Here is a 25,911-nt window from a genome sequence, read left to right as displayed (position 1 = left end):
GGTCTGAATTCACATGACACTTTACTTCTCTTTGATTGAAGTCAATCACTTGCCACTTTAGTGATATATATTTGAGGGTAATCATTATAAAGTCATTGCTCATCACAGCACTTTGTGAATGTGCTTTGTGATGTGGTTAATACAGTAGTAAAGACTATTTTTTAATTGGTTCATTTCCTCTTATTTGGATAAAAGGACAACTATAATAGTAACAAATTTTGAGAAGTTACCTTACATTTGGTGTTTGCTATCTGCCAGACACCGCACAAACTACTTGATGTGCATTCCCCTTTTCCATCTTCACACTACCTAACAAAACAGGTGTTTTTTTTTTTTTTATATTTTATTTATTTGTCAGAGGGAGAGAGAGAGAGAACTCAAGCAGGGGGAGCAGCAGACAGAGGGAGAAGCAGACTCTCTGCTGAGCAGGGAGCCTGATGCAGGACCCGATCCAAGGACCCTGGGATCATGACCTGAGCCAGAGGCAGTTGCTTAACTAACTGAGCCACCCATGCATCCCAACAAGACAGGTTCTTAAAGATCCCAATTTTATTATGAGGCAACTGAGCCTCCAGAGCTCCAGTTTAAGATTGTTTTGAATAGTATGGACTTCCTTCACTCTTTAGCAGTGAATTCTGAACCTGGGTGACTGTTTTCCTAGAGACACATGTGGCAATGTCTGGAGATATTTTTAGCTGTCACAATATGCAGGGGCTTGGGGGGGGAGGGTGCTGTGGTGTTTGTGTTACTGGCATCTAGTGGGTAGAGGATAAGAATGCTACTAAGCATTCTAAAGTACACAACACAGCCCCCACAACAAAGAATGAGCTGGCCCAAATTAACATGAGAAACTGCTCGAGGCCCAGAATGCAAATGATCATATCACAACTATGATCTTTTGCTGGAATTCATCTAAACAGATCTATTTTTTCATAAAAATATCAATTTGTCTAGAAAAGATGGGTGTGTTTCCTTAGCAAAGCTTTTGCTTTCTTTTGGATTATTCAAAACTAAAGTAGCTTTGCTTTGTATTGGCAGTGAGAATACAAATGATAAATATAAACAAATGATCTACAATACAATTCTGTGTTAAAAATGTTCTATTTCACCTTTTTTTTTAAAAAAAAAAACAAAACAGGAATATACAATTGATATATTTTTTGCACAAACATGGTATGACAGACGTCTGAAATTTAACAGCACCATTAAAGTCCTCCGATTGAATAGCAACATGGTAGGGAAAATCTGGATTCCAGACACTTTCTTCAGAAACTCCAAAAAGGCTGATGCACACTGGATAACCACCCCTAATAGGATGCTGAGAATTTGGAATGATGGTCGAGTGCTCTACACCTTAAGGTATGCTTTTGAAAAAAGAAAGGAGTAATCTCTGGGAATAAAACAAAGATCAACTACACTCTCTTAAAACAAGAGGAATGAAAGAAATTTCAAACCTACATCAGGGTGGGCATGTGTGATCAAAATAGTATGTGATAGTACAAAATTTGCTTTTCTTTCTCTTATCAATGAGCTTTTTCAAATCATAGGTAGAATTTTACTTTCTGTGACTGATGTGAGAACTCTGTTTTCTTGCAGGGACATGAAATTCCCCTTGCCTTTATAAGGTTACCTGATTTTTGCACCAGTCTTGGCTTTTGCCTGTGTGTTCTGCTACTTTAAAATAACGAAACGAAAACACAGACAGTTATCCTTGGGACCACTAGTTGTTATGCTTGGAAATGTCTCTGTTTCCAAGGAAACCATTGCTAAAGGAGAAATTTTGGTGTGGAGGTCTCCTGGTACCTCCTTCTCTTTTAGCTGTGCAATAGCAAGTACGATGAGTTCTATCTCCCAGCACTCACTCTGCACTGTATTGATAGGCTATTTGACTTAATTTACTGGCTATTTTGGAAATAGACTTCTTTAGGGATAATTTGAAGGAGCTTTCTTTTATTTTATGAACTTAAATGATAAGTAACAGTTGGGAGATTTTCTACTTAAATTACTGTATGCCATTATCTTAGCACTTAATACCTACATGCATTTAAAATATTTTGATGTTGAGGTTTTTCATGGGTGAGAGTATAGTATTAAACAACATAATAGATTAGTACATAGACTTAAGAACCAGACAAATCTGGCTTTGGTTCTTAGACCTTTATCTTACTATCTGTATGAATTAGGGCAACTCCTCAGAATTTGTATGTAGAGGACTTAGGGGCAGCTATCTTGTTGCAGGGGTCTTGGTGCTAGAAGATGTATCTCAAAGTTTTATTAGTAAGTTTGATGTTTTTACTTGGTTACATCTTTATTTAAAGAAATTTCTTTATTTAAAGAAATTAGGTAGGAATTGATGGAGATTATTGGAAAAGAGGTACCCACCACCTCCATGGTTCATGCCCCCATCCAAGACAGTCGGAGCAAACTCTTTTCATTTCTTTCATTTCTATAAAAAATAAAATAAAATAGAGATAATGATTCTTATTATTATAAGGACTAAGTGGGCCAATATGTAAAATGCTTCACATGCAGCCTGATATATAGTAAGCACAACAGATATTAAAATTATTTATATATATTTTCAGTAAAAATTATGGATAATATGATTTTTCTAGGTCTTAGGATCCTGGAACTTCTAGCTTCAAAATGATTCCTTTTAAAAACTCTTGTGGCATATACTTTATTTCTTATATAACACTTGGCATGCAAAATAAAATACTTTAAAATGGCTCCAAAACCTATATCAGAGTTATGTCAGTAACTAGGAAAAATGGCCATAATTACAAAAGAAATTCATGGCATACAGTTTGTATTCATCATGGGTTTCATTAAATGTGAGAGATAAGGTAATGACTGAAATTAGAATCTAGTGGAAATCAAAGTTTGATAAATCAGAGTCAGTCTTGCTTTTGAAATATTAAGTCATTCATACTATCCCAAGTCCCTTGATTGTTCTCATAACTACACTCATTTTTTCACTTCTATTAATTTGTAGGATCTCTATACAATATTTAATTATGGAAACCACCTCAAAAATGCCACTCATGAGATTCAAAGTTTGAATGAGTTGTGAACTACAGAGAGAGATGATTTTATTCTTGTTGCTAATCTATAATAAGTTATGAATATTTGTGTGTGCAGAGATAACATATGTATCTGTCTTTACAATCTCTCTAAATTATTTTCAATTTAATAATTCCAGTTTAATTTGAGAATAATAATAAAATATCAAATTTAATTATAATTTCACTTATGAATGAAACTAACCTTTTCTTTGGAAGAGCATGTAATTACTGAGTGACAATGATTAAAACCTTTGGCTTTGGAGACAAATAATCTTGGGTTCAAATCTCAACTGTGCTGCTAGCTTTGTGACTTTGGACAAGTTCAAGTACAATAAAGCCATAATAACACTTACTAAATTAGAGAACAATTTACCATACCCAGTGCCACATAGACCAATAAAGGCTCAATATTATTATTTATGTTTAAGATCAGTAATTGTCCTATTATACCATAGAAAAATGAAATCTCTCCAATTAAAAATTATGCTGAATTGTAAAATCTTTTAAAATAAATGTTTATAATTTTTTTTTACTTCAAGATTAATACCTGTAAGATATATAGTTAACAAATAAGAAATCTTAAAAATCATCAGCCCATCACCATTACAATTTTAGAATATAGTTATACTTCTCCAAAGATGGTCAAAACATCTGGAACTCCATTAAATTTCTCCCTCATAGAGTCCCAGCCCGTACTGAAATCCAGAAAATCTGTATCTTTAATAAGCACCCAGATGCAAACTAATTGAGATTCACTGGCAAACATTTTTCTAATATGTCTGTGTATGTGTATTTAACATTTCTTGTTTACCATTAAATATTCTTCTACTCTATAACATCCTGTTTATGGCTTCATAGTGTTCCATTATCAGAATGCATAATACTCCATTGTGAAATACAAGTATTTTAAAAGTCACATATAGTAATTTAAATCTAACAGCTAACAAGTACTTACAAACAGAAGGTTCTGCTTTAATTAGCAGGTAAGAGCTGAGAATTTATCAGCATTCATTTACATGCAAACAGTAAATGAGCTTAAGTTCTTAAAACTGTTCTGTTAAATATACTCAACAAACAATCTCATGTGTGCAATTAATTTGCCACAAAAATTATCTGATCATAAATTTTGGAAAAAATGGAGTTGCTGTCAATGAAATCCTATTGATTGGTCTGTGAAAATGGTCTACATTAAGTCTTGAGTAATTTTCTCCTGGACTTGGTGGGTTTCTTCAGGGAGAATCACCTTGTATTATCGATAATAATATGAGATGTATTCTCGAGGAACAAAGATGAAGAATAGTCATTAAAAAGTGTACTAATGTATATTCTTAAAACTGTCTAAATGATTTCTATTTAGGTTTCATATCTTTCTATTTAGGCTGACAATTGATGCAGAGTGCCAATTGCAGTTACACAATTTTCCGATGGATGAACATTCCTGCCCCTTGGAGTTCTCCAGCTGTAAGTAATCTCATTCTGTATTATGTATTCTGTATCCTCTCTCACCAACAGTTTTCTAATTGCAATGCCAACTAATTGGGAGACTCCTAGAGAATGCAGAATCAAGCAATTTTGTTGACTTTGAAGATTTTGACAGTTACTTTCATCATAATACCAGTTTATTCCTATTAGAGTGATTCCTGCAAAAAGGATCTATTTTATCAGAAATTACAAGTAGGCTTCACTGGTGTATAAAATTTTAATAAATTTGCAGTGGCTGCCTGAAGACATTTTTCAAGAAGGATTATAAAGCCAGGCCTGGCCACAATGGAAAGGTATAATGGTGGATTTTACATCCTTATTCCCTGCCCCTATCCCTCCCTGTTCCTTCCACCCCCGCCCCCCACTACTCCCATAGGCACAGGAGAAGAGAGTAGCAAAATATTTGCTACTTATTTTCTCCCTTACACATCAGGAGGTACATAGATTCAACAGTGTCATTTGCTTATTTCAATTTCAGTAATACCTGTTAAAGATAGCAAAATTGAAATTTACCTTCTCCATCTGGAGTTCAAGCGATATCTAGAACTAGTTATTTACCAGTGAGTAAAAGACTAATTTTTTGGTGTCTTATGGGTCTAGTTCAAATCCCCACTCCATCACTGTGGACTTGAACAAATTACTAAATCTTGCAGTGAGTCCACATTCTCAGGTGCCCAATGGAGATTATGAGACCTGCCTCACCACGATACTGCTTTGTTGATGTAATATATGTAAAATGCTTGGTATGCTACCTCACACACAATAAGATTCATCAAAAAGCTCTGTTAATTTTATTATTATTATTATCAGATAATAGACTATATACCAAGATGATCCATGATGATTCTGAAACAAATTAAGCTTTAGTAACCTTTGTAGATATTTCCTGCTTGAACCAAAACCAAGCTTCAGTTTCCCCCAGATGTTTGCCTGAGTTATTTGTTCAACACTCATTTAGGTTTCTCACCTCTTCCTTATTTTTGGTCTGCCAACTAGGCATACTAGGCAGAATGAAAAACTGATTATAAGTTTTAAGTTTATATTTCTATAAATAGAATTCCTCAGGCAGGGAGTGACAGAGACTCATAAGAGCCAACTAAGTCATAATAACTATATTTTTAAAAAAAATCAATGAAGAGAGAAACAATCATCTGTTCATCATTACATCAATTCCAGAATGAACTTGAAGAAAAATATCACTGTATATCATATGTATTTACAAAAGTTCCCATTATACATCTTATTTCATATGTTTTACTTTATCCAAGAATGGAATATTTTTAAGTAATATCTTTCCCACGTGTTAGGAGATTAGACTTCATTTCTTTTAATTTCCAACTGGGTCTACTCCTTTTCTGAGTCAGCTAAAATTTAAGAACTGGTGATTTCTGTGTCTTTAGGTCACTGATGGACAACTGTCTTCTGAACCCAAACACAACTTAATGTTACTTATTGCTCTCAAAAAAGTTAAATCACCTACGTGTTCTCCATAGGAAATTTCCTAACATCATCATTCTTTTTCTCAGTTTTCAGCACATTCTGCCCCCCTTCCTCTGCTCCATGCCAATATGGGGATCATGCTTTCTTTTTTCTTTCACCTTAGTCAATAAACACATAATACACAACTACTTGGACCAAAAGAAAAGAAAAGGAAGACACATTGGGATTTTATTCCAAGTAGTCAATCAGCCTCCATAATTAAGACTTAGGTTTATATAGCATTATTAATAGATAAATAGTTTAGATGATGTCTAGTTTTGTTTACCTATTTATCTATTTTTACTTGAGTTTATTTTATTTTTTTTAAGATTTTATTTTAAGTAATCTCTACTCCGAACATGGGGCTTGAATTTACAATTCCAAGATCAAGAGTCACTGAGCCAGCCTGGCACCCATACTTGAGTTTATTCTACAATTAACTTAATAATGTTTATCCATTCAACAAATATATATTGACCATCAGTTTCATGAAATAAGTACTACCCTGATCCCCATAAAGAAACAAATAATTTAGGAAAAAAAATGAAGAAACTTTTCTAGGGTATTATGGCCAGCAAATGGTACTGATAACCACTACATTGTCAGTACAATACTTCTTAAAAGACGACTTTCTGTTCTCTTGGCTGAACATGATTGACTTCTTCAGAATCTACATAGTACTCATTGGTATCTTCCCCTGGGCATTTCTACTTTACTAGTCTTAATTGTAGTAAGTAGAATTTCTACATATATTAAAATGAAGTCCCAACAAATTGAGAGAGAGAGAGAATTATGTTAAGTAGTTGAGGTTATTTTTCCCAGTCACCTTCCACTCCAAGGGCATGCCCTGGAGAGGCATTTGAGTCTGCTCCTCTCCTATTATTTTCTGTTTCTGCATGACTCTCAATACCTTGCCCTGTTAACTCTCCTTCATCATGAAATAATCCCTGTGCATATGTACTATTGCTTATATATTGGCTACTTTTTATATCTTACCCTAGACAATGTACAGTATGAATATAGTATACATGAAACCATGTATAGTATACCTTCTATGCAAATTAAGTGACTTTCAAGTAATTTTGACCTCATAGTTTTTAAAATTCCTGTTGGGAGAAAATGTCATTGTGTTTATTTCTTCTATTGTGAGATTCTTTAGTTCAGGATCTTCTTCTAATTTATAAGTCAGTCTCTCTCACACCTACCTCAGTGTCTTGTTCATAGAAGGTGGTTGCTACATACGTTCACTTATAAATAATTTTAAATGTGTGCTTTCCCGTCTAATGGCAGATGGCTATCCACGTGAAGAAATTGTCTACCAATGGAAGCGTAGTTCTGTTGAAGTGGGTGACACAAGATCTTGGAGGCTTTATCAATTTTCATTTGTTGGACTAAGAAATACCACTGAAGTAGTGAAGACGACTTCTGGTAAGATGCACTTGGAATTTTAAGTGACCCCTTCCAGAGTTAAAATTCTGGGATATATATAATTCAGAAGGCTTTTCAATACTTGTCTACAAATGATATGAAGAAAATTAAATGAAGTGTTTTAATTTACCAGAGAAAATTATAATTGGTATTTTAGCATAATAAATATAAATGGATTCTATCATTTTGAAGCAAAATGGATTAAAATTGGATTAGTAAATTATTTGTGTAATTTCTTTAAGCAAAAATGAGTAGCAATTATTTTAAAAGCAAAATATTTATGAGGTGTAGGTGTAATGTTTCTTTTAGGAAATAGGTTTCATGGTATATTGAAATAGCAGCATTTAAAGTAATCACACAAGGAACATTAACTTTCTACAAATGCAGAAATGTGATCATATTGGATATGGACTGATTCAGCATTCAGTAATTTAATATTTTGAATTGCTACATCATGGATATGGGACAGGCCTGGTTTTAAATCCCAAATCTATCAGTTACCACCTATAGATTTTGAGAAAATTACTGTATTTCTCAGGGATCAACTCTCCCAGATATCTAATGTGGACAAAAAGACCTGTATCACAGGTATACTATGTGTGTGAAGGGGAAAATAAAAGGAAAATGCTTAGAATGATACCTGGCACTTAGCATTCAATAAATAGTAGCTTTTACTAGTATTATTTATAATTCTCAGATGTGTATGGGACCTAATGTGCTCAGGACTTCAGATTTCTTAGAAGCTAATTTTTTTTTTAAGATTTTATTTATTTATTTGAGAGAGAGAGAGCATGAGAGGGGGAGGGTCAGAGGGAGAAGTAGACTTCCTGCTGAGCAGGGAGCCCAATGCGATGTGGGACTCGATCCTGGGACTCCAGGATCATGACCTAAGCCAAAGGCAGTGACTTAACCAGCTGAGCCATGCAGGTGCCCAAGAAGCTAAAAATTTTATTTTTATATCAAATATCATGATTTTTAATGGTATTAATTGAATTGATTTAAAAACCCATGTGGTGTTATTTAAACATATTTCCAGACCTGATCTGTCTCGTGGGTGGCTAGTATAAGCCCTCTGCAAAATCCTCCAGCTATTCCTTTTCAAATTATGTGAATCTAATTATGTCCCTGTTTCAAATATAAACATTGTGTTCTCAGCTTAATATCAAGACACGTATTTTAATAATGTATTTCTCTGAGTTGAGCTGTTTTCTGTTGACTTATTTGCAGCATACCTGATTTTTTTTTTCTTTCCTGAAATTCATAGGACCTATTTTTGTGTTAACTGATTTGGAGTAGGGCCTTGGTCTACTATACATAGAGAAGCAAATTAAGGATCTACACAAAAATATAAATTTAAGATTATATCTTCATAACCATCATCCTCCAATTCAGAGCTATCTGGTATCTGGTCCTAACACTTGTTACCAACAGTGTTTGCAGATTTCTCAACTCTCTTAATTTGCAAAAAGAATATAAAAGAAGGTCAAAGAAATGCTTGAATATATTTTTGAAAAGTGGCCTTCTGTTCCCTTATTCGCTGCAAATCCTGAACATCAAGTACTAGAACAGTCTTTTATTTGGTCCCCAAAAAAGATTCAGGATTGCCTTAGAACTGGTTTTCCATCTGTGAAAAGAGGAACATGTGTAAAAATAATCTCTAAGTCTGCATGCTTCCAGAAAGAGAAATTGGGCATTAAATCGTGTTGTATATTCCTATTTCTGTAATTATTCCAGCACCCAACACAGAACCCCCAAATCGATGACTACCAGGTGTTTTTAGTCATTTGAGCCCAGAGGGGCAATAAAATCAAATGGCGGTGAGGGATGGGTTGGCTTTATATCACAGGGCCTAATATCATTCCCTCTGCAATCTAGAGTATTTACTGTCTATTAAGAGATATTTCCAGAAGAAAATGATCTACTTATTTAAGGCATGGCAAGAAAAATTACCAAGGTGTCACGAAGTTATTAATCTTCCTGAGGAAATCAAAGCAAAACTTCATTGATATCAGATTTAATATTGAGGAGCATCATTTAATTGATTGCATCAACTCTTTGTGAATTTTAAATACGGTGGTTAGCCTCCCTGTTGGTCTTCTTATCCACTTCCGGCTTTTGCTGGTTTGTATTTTGTGTGCAGTACCATTTTAATTGCATCTGTGAAGAGAAAGGACTGAACGGAAACTTAACACCAGTGCTAAGAGGCAGCCTGATTCTTGTGATAGTTGATTTTGTAATGACTGGAAGTTTCTGCATGAACATTTGTTTGATTTCTGATGCCATCTTACCTTCAAAGCAGAGCTCCATAACTAGTTACTACCTACTAGGAAGTTATTAAGAAAACTTTCTTGGGAAATTATTAGGAGATCAAATTTATACTCCTTTTAAATCTTAACCTTATTACAATGTGATTTTTCTCCTAGACTTACAGTAAATGTATATCCTTTTAAAAAGCCTTGGTCAATACTGAGTGAGAATATTGCCTAAAATCTGACCTAGCTTACTGCAGGGATTTCTAAACTTCATTCATTTAAGCCCACCTCTCCTGACTTTGTTATATCCAGGTGGTGACTCTACTGCTGGTTCCTTATATTAGGACCATAATTGGAAAAGCAGAAGCATCTGACACAATAAAAGTTGATACAAAAATATAATGAAAAGCAAACAAATGTTCTTAAATTTTAAGTGCATATATGTGTGCTCTGCAGATTAAGTATATTGGAAAAGAGAGAAAGAAAGGTATTAGAGAAATGGGAAAGTGCAGCTGGTACCAGAGCAAAACAATTTACTGATGTAAACAGAAGAGTAGAATGACCATTACACAGGAAAGAATCTTCTCACCATGTAAATCAGTGCTATTTGACAATCTTTGCATCCACCACCTGAACCATCTTGTTTACCACCAGTCCTATCTGTGTCATATTTGAGAAAAATATTACCTTGGTGGTACATTGATAAGACTTGAAGAACACCTTTAGTTCATAGTGAATATATCAAAACGGATTCTGGATCCATGATTTCTCCTCCAAACCATCATGTCTTTATAATTGCTCTGCATCTGGGAAGAGCACCATTGTTGTCCCAGTGAGCCAGGCGTGAACACTCAAGAGTCATGTCTCTACCTCCCACCTCTAATGAATCACAAAGGCATTTATGCCTCTGAAGCATCTTGTGTAACTGTCCTCTTTTCACTTGCCATTGCCACTGTCCTAGTTCAGGATTTTGTCTGTTCTCATCTGGACTGAGTTGGTAGCCTATTAAGATTATGTCCCTGCTGTCAGTCTCTCCCTTCCACAGTCTGTCTTTTACACATTAATCATAAAGTCTAGCACTTACTGAGCACTAACTACACACACTGTAGCTAACCTTTTATCTAAACAACCTACTTGAATTCTCATAACCGTGGTCCTATTTACTACACATCAATACCCAAGATGTCGTTGTGGATGAGGAAACAGACTTCTAGAGGCTCATTTACTGCAGGACTGTAAGTTCACATAGCTTGCTCCTAGACTCATGCTCTTAATTATTACACTATTTTATTCCCATTGTGGCCCAGTGGGTCTTCTGGACACACAACTTTCACCATGTTTCAAGAATTTAGTAGGTCAGTTAGCACAAGCTATTGTTCCTAATATGCAAGCACCTGACCTCAGGAACTTTCTAGCTTTGTTTTCCATAATTTCCTATCTGATGACAGAACTAATCCATCTATGTTTTCCTGAATATAATAAGCCAATCCTATAAACAAACTGAATCTTAGTCTTTCTCTTTTGAATGGCTTCTCAACTCATCCCTACCTTCTTTATGTCTTTAAGGCTTAAAAAGCACAGCACTTCTTCAGTGAGGCCTTTACTTACCTTACCACCAAAACAATTTGGAGCAATTTTTAAATTACATGTCCTCTTGGAGTCAGACAGCTCAAGTTTGAATATTGGCTTGTATTATTATTTAATATATCTAAGCTCAATGTCACCAGTGTTGCAGGGTTGCTCTGAGGATTAAGTAAGATACTCCATTAAAAATGCTTAAAATTTTGCCTGGAACATAGAAAGGACTCTGTAATTGGAAGGCATTATTATTAATACTTATTATCATCATTATTTCATTAACTCTTCCTCAGAGCATTTTCACCCACCTTATAAAAACGTAATTTCTGCCTTGTGTTGCTTAGGCATTTTTTATTTCTGCCCCCTCATTCCAATAAATCACAAATTTCACAACAGAAGCCTTGTTTTAATCATATTTGTATCCATGATATTAGGACGGTGGCTTGCTTAGAGTTGTTGATTAGTAGCAATTGTAGAATTGATTGCTTGTGACAATTATATTGATAAAACTGTAAAATTTCTCTCAATTTAATAAGCAATGCAGAATTCTATTACGTATACTCCCATTACTCATTGTTTACTCCCAAGTAGAAGACTTTGTTCTTTCTGATCATGTTGCCATTGCCAGTTCACCAAATTATCTACATGATCTTTAGTATCAAGCAGAACTTTGTTCCTTCATGTTCTCATCCTGAAATGTGGGCTAGAAAAGTGGGCAAATAAGTTTCGTAGGAGAACCTATGATCCAAATGCCATCATCCTGAATCAAAAAGAATATATCACATTCTTCCTTGTCAGAATACCTTTAAAGCTTCCATATTTTCTTTAGGAGTGCAAACATCAGTGTTTCATGAAATAACCCCATAAGTTTTTGGTAAACCCATGAACATTAAATATTATTTACTTTCTTTTTGTCTTTAACTCACCTTTTAGGCTAGGATTCCATGTGCTAGTTATATTTTCCTGATTTCTATTATAAGAAATACACAAATATTAAAATAAAAAGCCCACATACCACTAAATTTACCTTACTTTCCAATAGTATGGGCAGACTGCAGTTTTAGAAATACTAGCTCTGTGGATAAAGTTCATGTTCATTGCTTGATTTCTAAAATATTTATAATCTACCCTATATCTTTAAACCTTGCCCACGGTTCTCCCACGGTACCCTTAACCCCCCTGGGGTTTTCTGGGTAGGTTGTACTTACTTCATGTCTTTGTATCCTATATTCCTTATTTGGTACCAAGCTCAACTCCAACCTTCTCTACGTATATCAGTGTATATGTACTGGTCAAATAACTCTCCAAACAGAAAAAAGAAATAGATCCTACCTTCCAGACTGTGTTTTAATTTAGATGTCTTTGGCAAACCAGGGAGACACTTTAAAACTTTACTCATCATGGAGGTAAACTATTTTAAGGGAAAGAAAAAGGAAAATAATAAAAAAAAAAGATACAAGTTAACAGTAATTTTTTTTCACCGAAGAAGTTGAAATAAAAAATATTAAGAAACCTAGGTGTGAGGAGACAAATAAACAACTGTGCATTCATCCCACAGTCTCCTGTGACTTTGGAGTCAAAGTAAGTTGTGAGCTCATTTTTGTCAATAATAAACTTTCAAACTACTTGAAGCAATGCAATGTCTTAAATCAGTGGAAGACTTCACAATAATTGATTTTTATCTTATTTTTAAGCTTCAATTTAGAAAAAAAAATTAAGTTTGGTTTCAAGAGAAGAAAATGTATGAATAACAAAGAGAGCTGGGCCAGGAGTAGCCATGGGGAAGTCATTTGCCTTCTCTGGGATGAAAGTTCCTTGTTTATAAAATGAATGCACTTGACTAGATGCCTTTTTTTTTTTTTTTTAATTTAAAGATTTTATTTATTTATTTGACAGAGAGAGAGACAGCGAGAGAGGGAACACAAGCAAGGGGAGTGGGAGAGGGAGAAGCAGGCTTCCCGCAGAGCAGGGAGTCCGATGCGGGGCTCGATCCCAGGACCCCAGGATCATGACCCGAGCCAAAGGCAGACGCTCAACGACTGAGCCACTCAGGCGCCCCTGACTAGATGCTTCTTTGAAGTCCTCGTTTTTAGACCTATCTAGAACCTCTGATGTAACCACAGTTATACTATGGATGTCGTAATGTAGGAGCAACTTTCTTCATAAATTAATGTTTTCCTTCATCAAGTTTTCAGTATGTTTTCAAAGCAAGTCAAATGCAAAAACAAACTCCTTTAGATTTTTAATTTAGGAGTGACAGTCCCACCCATATATTTGTTTTTAGTGATATATGGTGTTATATATAATGTTAACCCAAGATTTTATGTGTTACTTTCTTTCAGTTGTGATATTAGAATATTTATATATTACATTTAAAAATCCCACATCAGTTTTTTAAATTCCAAGGTTGCTCTGACTTTACCTAGTGGGGAGATAGGGCTTGAGAGACACAGAGAGGTTGCACAGAGAAGTCATATGAAATCTAAGGAAAATTGTTTGGCTTCAAGGTGACACGCTTTGTTTCTGCTTATATTCCATTGGCAAGAATGTTGTATGTTCCCGTGGAGATAAAATGAGCCTGGGAAATGTAGCTCAGTTGTGTGCTAGGAAGGGACAGTGGGTTTTATGGCTTTTTAGGGTCTCAACATGCATGATCTCATTTTATTTTTCACAACAAGCCTCTGAGAAATACATTCTTTTGCTATTTGACAGATGAAGCAACTTAAGTTTAGAGGGGCTAAGTAATTTGTTCAAGGATAGTCAATAAAGTAGAGTTAATTATCCAGATACCAAAATTTTTTTTAAAGATTTTGTTTACTTATATATTTGACAGAGAGACACAGTGAGAGAGGGAACACAAGCAGGGAGGAGAGGGAGAAGCAGGCTTCCCGCCGAGCAGGGAGCCCGATGTGGGGCTCCATTACAGGACGCTGGGATCATGACCTGAACCGAAGGCAGTTGCTTAACAACTGAGCCACTCAGGCACCCCCAGATACCAAATTTATACCCTATTGCTTCTCATAAACATATTAGGTAAAGAAATAAATTGAATAAAAGAAAAAGTTAATTCTTAGGCTTGATAATAGGTAATATTACACAAGGCAATGAAGTAATATCACTTAATATAACCCTATACATACATCAACAAAATGTTAGTCTGTAGGAATAGCAATTATATTCATATATAACAATAACAAGTGAGAATTTATCAGTGATATCCCTTTCCTTTTTTTTTTTTTTTTTAAGATTTTTATTTATTTATTTGACAGAGACATTATTTGACAGAGACAGAGAGAGGGAACACGAGCAGGGGGAGAGGGAGAGGGAGAAGCAGGTTTCCTGCAGAGCAGGGAGCCCGCCGCGGGGCTTGATCCCAGGACTCTGGGGACCCTGGGTTCATGACCTGAGCCAAAGGCAGATGCTTAACAACTGAGCCACTCAGGCGCCCCTCCCTTTCCTTTTCCAAAAACATACTTATTGCCTATGAGATAATACTATTCACTTGCTAAGTGGACCTATTGGTCACCATCCAAATATGGCCTTAATTAAGAAACTGTCAGATCCAGTTCATGTGTATAAATTTGTTCCTCACACAAAACTGATCAGAAAGAAAACCTAATAAAAGGTTTGCATGACTATTATTTACAGTAATTTTGGAGGTTAATACCTTATTTTGACAGTCTATGAAAACCAACTAGGTCAAGATGTTAATTTTTATCCAAGTCTTTGGTGTTTCCTAATTTAATTGAAAATCCTGCTTTGCTATATTTAAAAGACACATTCATCCGTGTGACTGATATGACTAATGGAGCTCCTATCGAGCTGCTGCCCCAAATAAATGTAAAACATTAAATAATTTTTAAAAATATAAAAATGTGAGATAATAGAGACTGAGTCGACAGACATCATGCTCTACACACAAACTCATTGACAGTTCCTTTCACTCTGATGCAATTGAATAATTTCTTCACCTTATTTTTGCATTTTCAGAAAATAATGCTATTCGGTGTGGCAGATACGCAAATTTAAGCTTGTCAGAGACTGAAAAGGGAAGCAAACAGCAATGAGAAGGATTTTTTTTTTTATTAACTTTCTTTTTTTTTTTTTTCAAAAGGAAGTTATTATGAAAGTCACAGCACATTGCAGTGCATAACAGTCCAGAAAAGAAATTTGCTGGGCATACAAGCTGGGGAGAATTTGTTTACCATTCTCACCTGTATCTCATATAATCTAACTCATTTAGAAAAAAGCAAGAACAGCTAGTATTACTAATCCATTCCTGAAGGGCAGAAAAGCCCAAGGAAACGAGAATTGACAAATATGTTAAACATGACTTAATTAGTTTTTGTTTACTTTTATATATGGATATCTCCATAACTGCTGGTTAAGAAATTGACAGTGCTTCTCATTAGCATATGAGTCACATCATAAATGTTTAATTTTTCATATTTGTCTTCCAATTTGTCTACCCCTGAATTAACTTCCCCTTGCTATGCATTATTTCTCAGAATAATGACAAAAAGAAATACTAAAAAATAGCATTTTCTTAAAATTACAGTTCTCCAATCCCCATCACAAACCTAATTGTGTTGTCCGTAAATGCTTCTCTGTCAGCTCTGTAAGAACACTGAAGTACAATAAATAAGTGACATTGCTGAGAAGATGAAAGCTTTAGCTGAGACAACTAAGTTTACTGGAATAGTTTCCAAACATGATTTCTGGTATGCTTATTGAACATAAGCATTTTCCAGGTAAGATGATGTACAACCAGGCACCCTGATTCTGATCACTAAGTGGTGAAGAGCTATGTAATATAAAAGACAGTGTGTAATTCATGAGCTGTGTAATAGCTCCTTGTTAAAGAGACAATGTAATCATGGATATGAATTATTACCACCTAATGATTACAATTTCTGAGTTGGTGATTTCTTGTTACCAGTCTCTGTGACTGAGAGTGAAAATAGACTGAGAGAAAAATAAAATTTTAGGGCTAACTCTTGAAGATCAAGCCCAATTTTAATTTTACTTATAGGGAATTTCTCTGAAGAGGTAAAATCAGTGGTTGTAACTTGGTAGCCAGTTGTCCAACCTCAGCGTAGAGCATGGGTCATTAGACATGGATGAGTTTAATTTTATTTTAGTCAACATTGTACAATTGAAAATTTCCATATGAAAATCTTAAACATCTTTACATCTTAAACATCTGGGTCTTCATTCGTATTTGAAAATCATTGGGTAGAACTGAATTATGACATTTCTGAATAGGTGAGGCACATAATCTCCAATTTACCAAAGTTCCTACCACTTCCTGTTGTATTTTTGTGGTTGTATGTCTTTCTTTGTGAATTACTGTTTCCTTATTTTTGAAAAACTAAGCGTATCCATATCTTTGAGGAAAACTGGGGCAAATGAAAGATAATCCCCAAATGAGAGCACATATGTATGTGTGGAAATGAATACTTTTTTTTTTTTTTTTTTACTTTTTTATAGGCAAAAAGAAATATGTGAAAACTATTACTCAGCTAAGGTTTGCTTGAAAATAGTGAGTTGCAGGGAAGTGCCAGAACCTGGCCAACCTACGTTTCACTTGCTTTTTTACATTCTACAACTGGGTTTATTTGTCATAAATATCTAGCCTATGCAGGGCCAATCGATTTTAAGTTTACTCAGTTTATCCCTATGATCCACTTTCATGGAAGATGGATTTTCAATAAACATAAAATGGTGAAGTTATATATGCAGACATTTGTGCACCTAGTCTTGTTTGTATTTGTCCTTTTTAGCTCACATCTAAGCAGTCAAAAGCTTGGTTGCAATTTTCCTGCACATTACTGATTAGTAGTCTTGCATAGCCAATTGACAGTTTTTCCTGTCCTGTTGTACTTTTCTGAAGATTGATACAATTATTGCTCTGCAATAAAGCTCTGTCTTTATTTTCTTTGATGAGGTGAGACAACTGGATATAGAGCAAAAACTGATTGCTACTTAAGAGTTGCCTTTGGGCGCCTGGGTGGCTCAGTTGGTTAAGCGACTGCCTTCGGCTCAGGTCATGATCCTGGAGTCCCTGGATCGAGTCCTGCATCAGGCTCCCTGCTCGGCAGGGAGTCTGCTTCTCCCTCTGACCCTCCTCCCTCTCATGCTCTCTGTCTCTCATTCTCTCTCTCTCAAATAAATAAATAAAATCTTTAAAAAAAAAAAAAAAGAGTTGCCTTTGTGGTGATGCTACCATATAGTTGAATGACCTTGAGCAAGTCATATTTTGATTTGACCCTTGATTTCTTTGTCTCAAAAAAAAAAAATCAGACTAGATTGAATTTGAAGCTCCTTTCACTTCTAAAATGCTGTGCTATATTTCCTGATACCTGGCAGCTTTGTTATAAAGCAATCTTCTGGTGGGCAGTTAGGTTTCCTATGTCCCCACAAGTTCCTAATAGAAACTTCCTCAGGTTTTCTTATTCTGTAAAATTTAGAAATTAACAGATCTATTTTATCTGTCATGTATAGAGAACTTCGGTGGTGACTGTGGGGGCAAGAGGCCCAGAGTGTTGCCATAGAGATGGTTGGTTAATTAGTTAAGGTCTGAAAAAATGAATTTGGCATGGGAAAAATAGGCCCATGGTGGGTGTGAAGAATGAGGGTGGATGCTAACTGCATTTATTCTGAATCAGAAATTAGGAGAGGGCAAAGATAGGACAGTGGCTTTGACATGGCTTTCAGAGAGGAGGAAGAACAGACACTTTGTATCCTCAAATAGAAAGAACACTTGTAATCAAGAGTGCATAGTATGACCTCAATTTATTATTTTATTTTTAATAGCTTAATTATATAAATTTGGCTGATGGATAGTCTTGAGAATTGGAAGTCCATTAAAATAGTACTGATCTACCACCTCTACAATAATAATATGATGTACTAGCATTTGTAAGCTCTTTATATAAGAATCGTCTCATTCACTTTTCACAGTATTTCTATAGTGCGATATTCATTTTCCAGGTAAGATGATGTACAACCAGTCTTGTAGGAAAGTATCTAGAGAAGGTAAAGGCCTTGTCCAAGATCATAGAGTAAGTCACTAAACAGACACTCATAGGTCCTGACAACGCTCATTTTCTAATACAGTGGTGACTCAAATATCAGGGCTGTTTCTGAATTTGTGTTTGCAGAAAGACTTGCTCCTGGCCATATTTCTTTATCTACTATGTAATTTGTTTTCTCTTTATTGTGATGGCATCTGTCTACCTTGCTGTCTAGCTATCTATCCAGCTATCCTCTGTCTATCTAAAGCTAGTTGCATACTAGCATGGCAGAATCCGACTGTATTAGTCAGTTTAAGCTAGATGCTATGCTATGGTAGCAAAGAGCCCTTAAGTATCAGTGACTTAAAACTCAATAAAAATTATATTGCATTCCATGGCATGCTATTCTCATGGCTGAGGGAGAAATAGTAGAAGAATAAAATGATCCTTAAAGTTTCTGCTCTGATAGGCATTAAGTCATTTGGCTCACATTCCTTTTGCCAAAGCAAAGTCACATAGAGAAGCCTGTTGCCCATGGGGTGGGATGCATGCTTCTCTTACACAAAGGGCCACTGGGCTAAAGGCCTTTGTAGGGATGGACTTGGTAGGAAAAGATACAATATTTGGAACTGCAAAATCATAATCAAAATTTACCATTAGTATAATCCTTTACGGTGTACATGGCCCATCTGCCTGGCCAAGTAAAGAGGTATAGCTTGAGATACCAGGTCAGGAAAAAACACCACTAGCAAGGGAAAGGAATGACTTACTCTCAAAGAAAACAGAAACCAGTCATTAAAATGTCTCTGAGTCTGAGATTTATTCTCTTCAAAAGAGACTGTTTTGGGTCAAGCTTGCTTCTTTGTCAATGACCTATAGCCATGATTTCCTATTTATGTAAAATTGGCTTCAGAAGGAGCAGATGAAGGGGCGCCTGGGTGGCTCAGTTGGTTAAGCGACTGCCTTCGGCTCGGGTCATGATCCTGGAGTCCCGGGATCGAGTCCCGCATCGGGCTCCCTGCTCGGCAGGGAGTCTGCTTCTCCCTCTGACCCTCCTCCTCTCATGCTCTCTGTCTCTCATTCTCTCTGTCTCAAATAAATAAATAAAATCTTTAAAAAAAAAAAAAAAAAAAAAAAAAGAAGGAGCAGATGAAAAGACAGAATATTAACATGAAAATGATTGTAGGGTGATAGGAACTGTCACATTTTATAAACATGGGCAAGATTTTCCCTGATACACTTCTGGGACAGCTTTATTAATTACATTGAAAAACAAGTCTGTAAATATTGGTCCCGTACTAAATTAAATTTTACAGATATTAGGTAGTGTAACTTCTAAGAAACAATAAACCAACATTATCCTCTTGTCACTAGGAGGAAGTAATTGAACATGATTTAATAAAGGCCACAAAATAACGAAAGGTTAGGCTGTCTTGATTGCTGTTACTTTTTCATGAGAAAAAAATTGTCTCTAATAGTCTTGTGTAAGAAAAGAGTATAAATAGATTAGTTTCAAGTAAAATTTAAATCCTTTCTTTTATTTAATCTTAACAATTAGCTATAATTTTAACCCTTTCCTCTATGAAACATTCTTAAAATTAATTCTGTCCCTCTATTTTATAGGTGAAGTACGTGAAGTATACTGCTACTAATAATTTCAAACATTTTTGCATGGCTAGTTATTAATAGAATTAGAACTAATCAACAAGCATCTGTGTCTCCAATCTACCGCTACCTCCTGGCCACTTGCCTAAGACTAAGCTAATATAAAAAGGAATTTTCATTTCATTGGCCGATGCTGAATAAGTTAGTAGTAGGAGATATTTTGGTCCTAAAGATCTGCTACTATTAATCTATACACAGATAAATGGTGTTGATAATGATGAGCTGATGGTGGTGGTGGTGGTGCTGATGGTGGTGAGGATGAAGATGAAGATGAGATGCTAAAGTCAGCTTTTCTTGGACATTTTTGTATGCCAGCCACAATGCTAAGTATTTTACAAGGTTTATTTATATAAACCTGCAACAACTTTAAAAGGTAGATAGTATTTTTAATTCCATGATCATATAGCTGGTAAGAGGCAGAGCCAGGATTTGAACCTGTGCTCTGAGACTGAGGCATGGCATTTTTGTTGGGTCTCATTTGTAGGAAATAGTGATTTTCTTTTCATTAAGGAAAAAAGCTATTCACATGAACAGATTGTGTGTGTGTGGGGGTGTGTGTGTGGGTGGGTGGTACACAATAAAGAACACATGTTTTCAAGAGACTTCATGCCACTGGGAAACCATAACAATCTAATACGTTGTGTTGTTCAAGTCGATGGCAAAATTTAGTGTTGATAACTAGACATATCAAGTTAGAGTCCGTTTTCTTTTACAAAGATAAGAATGAGGAAGTAACAGAAGCATCTTGAACAAGGCTAGTTAAAATGCTTTCTATTACTAGAAGAATTATCTATGACTCAAAATAAAATTATGGATAAAAATTACAGGTGTAGTATATTAGTAAGACAAGACTTTTAGTAAAATTTGAAAGGAAAGAATACTTGGCTAGGGGTGAGATGAGCTGGCCTTAAGTCCTAGCTGACCTTATTAATAGATGTATGCATCTGGCCAAGTCATTTAACCTCTCAGACCTCACTTTATCTGTAAAATGGAAGAATTACAATTTCCCTACCACAGTTGCTATGAGTATTTGAAAATGCTTAGGAAATTGTGAAAAGCTTTGGAAATAGATGACAATGTGATCATAATATAATTGTATTTTCCCTTCTTTCTCATTCTTTTCCCTAACCCTTGAAATTAAAATACACACACACACACACACGCACACACGCTTGTGAAGATTTCAGGCATATTTAATGACTGAGAAAGGAAAAGTGATTTATAATTGAAAGTTCATAGAAGATAGTAATTGATGCAGTGATTCACTTCTGCTTGCTTTGTAACCTTACATTTAGACTAAAAAAGGAGAAGAAAGCTGAAATTTTTCCAAAAAGGGCAGATGTGTGCGTGGGAATACTCTTTAAATAGCTGTCCCATAAAGTGACTTTGGAAGGATTTGGGAAAGGGATATTAAGTTGACTTGTTAATTGACCGTGACCAACTTGGGGTCTCTAACACACACACACACACACACACACACACACACACACACACATATTTGCTAGATGTGTTGGAGCAATTCATTATTTTTCCATTCCACACTACTAACAATGCTGCGGTTATGTAATAAAGTCAAAAACCTGCAAGTCAAAGAGACTTCATATTTGCCTAGTCAAAGGCCCTTATTTCCCAGATTAAAAATATAATAATAAAGCCCAGGGAAGTGAAATGGCTAGTGCAAGCTCTCCTAACTAGTTTCACAGGAAATGAAGCACCTAATGATGAGTTTCCAGATTTCATTGCAGCAGACCTCTCTCAAGCCTCTCTGTAAAGTTCTATAACTCAAAGGTTTACAGACAGGTCCTTTCCCTTGCATCAGATATTGAGGTAAAATAAAATGAAGAAAAATAAAAAATGAAGAGGGAGAGAATGACTGAGTTGACCAGATGAGCGATTTCTACTTCTATATTGGCTAGAAGATGTTGCAGTCAGTGCTGAGGAATAAGTCACATGTGGCTTAGCATTGCTGATGGTGGTTATAACTGTACATTCTTAGTTGGAATATCATGGAGTGGGGACAGAAAAATTGGAATAAGAATCTTAAAACCCAGGTTCCACTCGCAGGCTTGCCTCTAACTTGCTGCATTCCCGTGATCAAATCCTTTTATCCCTTTTTGCTTTAGTTTCTGTAAGATGTGCATGGCTTTATCAGGAGTCCTTTCTCAGAGAGGTATGGGGAGAATCAAAGGAGATAATGGATGTGGAAATGCTTTGTAACATGTTGGGAGTACAGCACATATCCAAAGCATCATCGTCATTACTTTAACAATTACCTCTAAGGCTCCCTCTAGATCTGAAGTTCCAAAGTCATGGCTTGAAGGTAAGGCTTAAAGGTATATAAATCTCTGTGCCAGTAAGGAAACCAAAACATTAAAAAAAAGAAAGAATCATTGATCTCGGCTCCAGACGGAGCAAGGCTGGGAGTGTGACTCAAGTTCCTGCCTCTCACTTCTGGGTCCCTGTGATCAGATTTTGTCATCAAGACTTAATGAGGATGACAAGCTGATCAAAATTAAGGGTATTATTAAAGGCAAAATTCTTTTTTTTTTTTTTTGCTACTCTAGGGGGAACCTGCTATTAAAAGATCAAGGCTAAATGTAGAAATGAAAGGGTAATGAAAGTTATACTCAGTGGAAGACACAGGGAAAATGGAATTTGGCTGTTTCCTAGGATTAATGTATTTTAACCTAAAGTCAATTAAGAGACCTGCCGCATTTGACAATCTTGGAGTTGCTGGGGGTTTGCGAGATGGCCAAGCGGGCTAAGTTCAGTGTTTTCACTTTTCTGGGGATCAAAAGTTAAACTTTTAGATGGGGAATGTAGGATGGGAAACACTTTTTTTTTTTTAATATTTTATTTATTTATTTGACAGAGAGACACAGCAAGAGAGGGAACACAAGCAGGGGGAGTGGGAGAGGGAGAAGCAGGCTTCCTGCTGAGCAGGGAGCCCCATGCGGGGCTCGATCCCAGGACCCTGGGATCATGACCTGAGCCGAAGGCAGACACTTCACGACTGAGCCACCCAGGCGCCCGGATGGGAAACATTTTGAAATTAAACTTCATGTAGAAATTTAGAAACATATTTCAAAAGAATTACTTTTTCCTTTCAAAACATTCAGTGTAGTCTCTTTTTTTTTTTAAGGTTTTATTTATTTTTTTGACAGACACAGTGAGAGAGGGAACACAAGCAGGGGGAATGGGAGACGGAGAACAGACTTCCCACGGAGCAGGGAGCCCCATGCGGGCTCGATGTGATGTGCGGCTAGATCCCGGGACTCTGGGATCATGACCTGAGCCAAAGGCAGGCACTTAACAACTGAGCCCAGGCGCCCTGTCAACGTGGTCTCTTGACTCTAAGTGTGGATGCAAGAAAATTGGCAAAATTCAGCATTAGTGCTAGTCTCCATTCTGTTTGGGACTAAGAAAAACAGAAGCTTATTTCTTCTTAAAAACTAGTATCCTCATTGAACATGTCTCTTGGGATAATTGCTGTTTATTTTAAGACATCACAGTTATCCAGTGTGATAATTAATAACATGACTTATTTATTGAAAACATACTACATACAACAAACTGCCCATGGCTATTTCTATGAAATTTCTCTTTTAATTCCCGTAAAAGCCTCCGAGTAGATATGATTACTACCCTGCTTTCAGAGATAAGAAAACTGTAACTCAGGGAAGTTAGGTAACTAGTCCAAGCCCTCAGCCAGTAAGAGAAATAGGGGATTTGAAATCAGATTGAAAAGGCCACATATCCCAGGTTCTTAAACAATCTGCTCTGTAGAATTACTTAGGAGAATACTTTTAGGGAGGGGTAGGGGATAGAGAGAAAAAGGAAAACTAATTCTGTAGTTAAAATTTACTTTAGAAATCAATGTAAACTGAGACCAGCATGCCTCGGGGGCACTTGCCAAAAAAAATGCTAGTAGATTTTGCCAAAGGCAAGTTCAACAGTGCTGCTTTAGCTTCTCAGTAGCATACCTCACTCTGTGCTAATTGATGAAAAGAAAAAATGTTAAAGGTCACTTGCCAGGCCCCTGAATGTATCAGCTTCCTTTTTTCTTCAAGGCTCTTTACTAGTGAGTTTCACCAACGCTAGGAATAGTCAGAAACTCAATGTAGATGAAGGATTCATGCAAATTAGTGGGTAAACCCACTCAAAACATATTGCCTAGAAAGATGTTTCATGTTTACTGTTTCGTGTTGTTTTGAATTGGCCCAGGATATTCAATCCTTAATAGAAACTGTACTTCATTTTTTGGGGAAAAGTTTAAAAAAAATCTAAAAAGACTTTTTTTTTTTTTTGCTATTGAAATAATTGATTCCTAGTACCAGTGTTATTTAACTCTCTCAATTACCGAATGCAGTGGATATATTAATACAGCCATTTTATGAATGGAAAAATAGAGGCTCAGAAAGGATAAGTAACTTACAAAGGTCACACAGTGAGTGGAAGAGCTGGGATTCAGACTCAGTTGAGACCGCACAGCCTACCCGTGTGCATCATCTGTGTGATGCTGTTAACCTCCACCAAGAGGTAGCTCCTTTTCAGCTCTGGTTAGTTTCTCTCTTTGAGCTCAGCTAAGTTCTGTGTATTGGTTATTTATTCAGGACCTCCTGTGTTCTAAGCACCATTAATAGGGTTCAAGATGATAAATTAGGCATGGTCCTTGCCCTTGAGCAGCCCACAATCCAATGGATTGACAATGAGCTGGATCTAACTGAATTTTAAGTAATTTTTACATGAACCTCTATGTGACAAGACTGATGAAATATCACACACAACAATCCATACTTTTACTACATCAGAGCACATTAATGCTTACATGCTTCAGTAGCATGTCATCCTTAGTTTCCGCCCCCCACCCCATGAAGAAACTATTATCCTAAAAATATCCCAAATTCTTAAAATACCTTAGTATGTGTTTGGAATATAATTTGAAAGTACCAGTACAGTCATTATCTCGTGTAAGAGCTATTGTAATTCTTAATTGTGACTGCTCCAGGGCTTAATTTAGTGAGGTGCCTATCTCCACCCACCCCTCTTTCTGGTGGTCGGGGATGCTTGTCCCCACGCCTACGATGCTCAGTGCCTCCCAAACAGAGGCTGGTGGGAGAGAGGTGTCTGCAGAGGGTAACTGCCAGGGTAGCACGCTGAGAACTGGGGTTTTCTTGGGGGAGCCATTGCTAACACATCAGTCAGTGTGGTATTTCAATAGCTATGCTGGCTTAATGCTGAGTGAAATGCTGTATGGTTTCTATCTGCCTTTTCTTGTCTTTTACATTAAATTTTTGGCCCATGTGAGTACCAGTCATGAACTTGGCAACCATAAAAATCTGATCTGTCTGCAGCTCCAGATACGATAGTCATTTGATGTCGTATCTAACCTTTCAGTTCGCATTTAGTCCCTCAGGATTCCTTTTTGTGGCCAAGGAGAATATAATAGATCATAGCAAGAAGAGTATCAAGATCTCTTTGAGACGCATAGCCCTAGAATTGCAATTTCATGTCTAAACGTGACATCATATCTGCTAGAATTCTCTGTACAGTGGTGATATATATTAGGAAGTTGCAGTCAGCACTCCAGACTGTAGCTTTCACTTGAATAATGCATCTTTCTAGTGCATTACTAGTGCATTCACTTGGGTGAATTCTGGAAGAGGAGTCAGATAACCTGAGCTCTGGCACCATCTCTGCAGGCTGCATGGACTTGGGCAATTTTCCTAGCCTATCTGAGCCACAGTTTCCATGCCTATGAATAAGGACTAAAATATTCTATTTAGTCAACCATACAGAATCTCTTTAATAAGTAAATGAGATTAAAGTATACAAAAATGGCTTTGTAATTCAAAGCACTGTATACTTCTATAGGATCATTTGTACAGTATGATACAAGTTCAGTTAGTTATTTCGTCCATTATTCATTTGGTATTTCCTAAGCAC

The 25,911-nt window shown here is 36.1% G+C and overlaps 1 protein-coding gene across 5 annotated transcripts in view; it reads left to right on the top strand.

Moving 5' to 3' along the window:
- Positions 1–25,911, top strand: part of GABRG2 (gamma-aminobutyric acid type A receptor subunit gamma2) — a 108,704-nt gene that overhangs the window by 30,335 nt on the left and 52,458 nt on the right. For all 5 annotated transcript variants that reach the window (XM_021698037.2, XM_044916865.1, XM_021698030.1 and 2 more), the window contains exons 4-6: positions 1,139–1,359; positions 4,444–4,526; positions 7,317–7,454. In XM_021698037.2, coding sequence (XP_021553712.1) covers positions 1,139–1,359; positions 4,444–4,526; positions 7,317–7,454 — 442 coding nt within the window. The remainder of the gene's footprint in view (positions 1–1,138; positions 1,360–4,443; positions 4,527–7,316; positions 7,455–25,911) is intronic.

Source organism: Neomonachus schauinslandi, chromosome 7 (assembly GCF_002201575.2).
Source record: "Neomonachus schauinslandi chromosome 7, ASM220157v2, whole genome shotgun sequence".
Classification (NCBI taxonomy): Eukaryota; Metazoa; Chordata; class Mammalia; order Carnivora; family Phocidae; genus Neomonachus; species Neomonachus schauinslandi.
The sequence above is the reverse complement of the archived record's forward strand: the minus strand, read 5'-3'. Positions and strand labels throughout refer to the sequence as shown.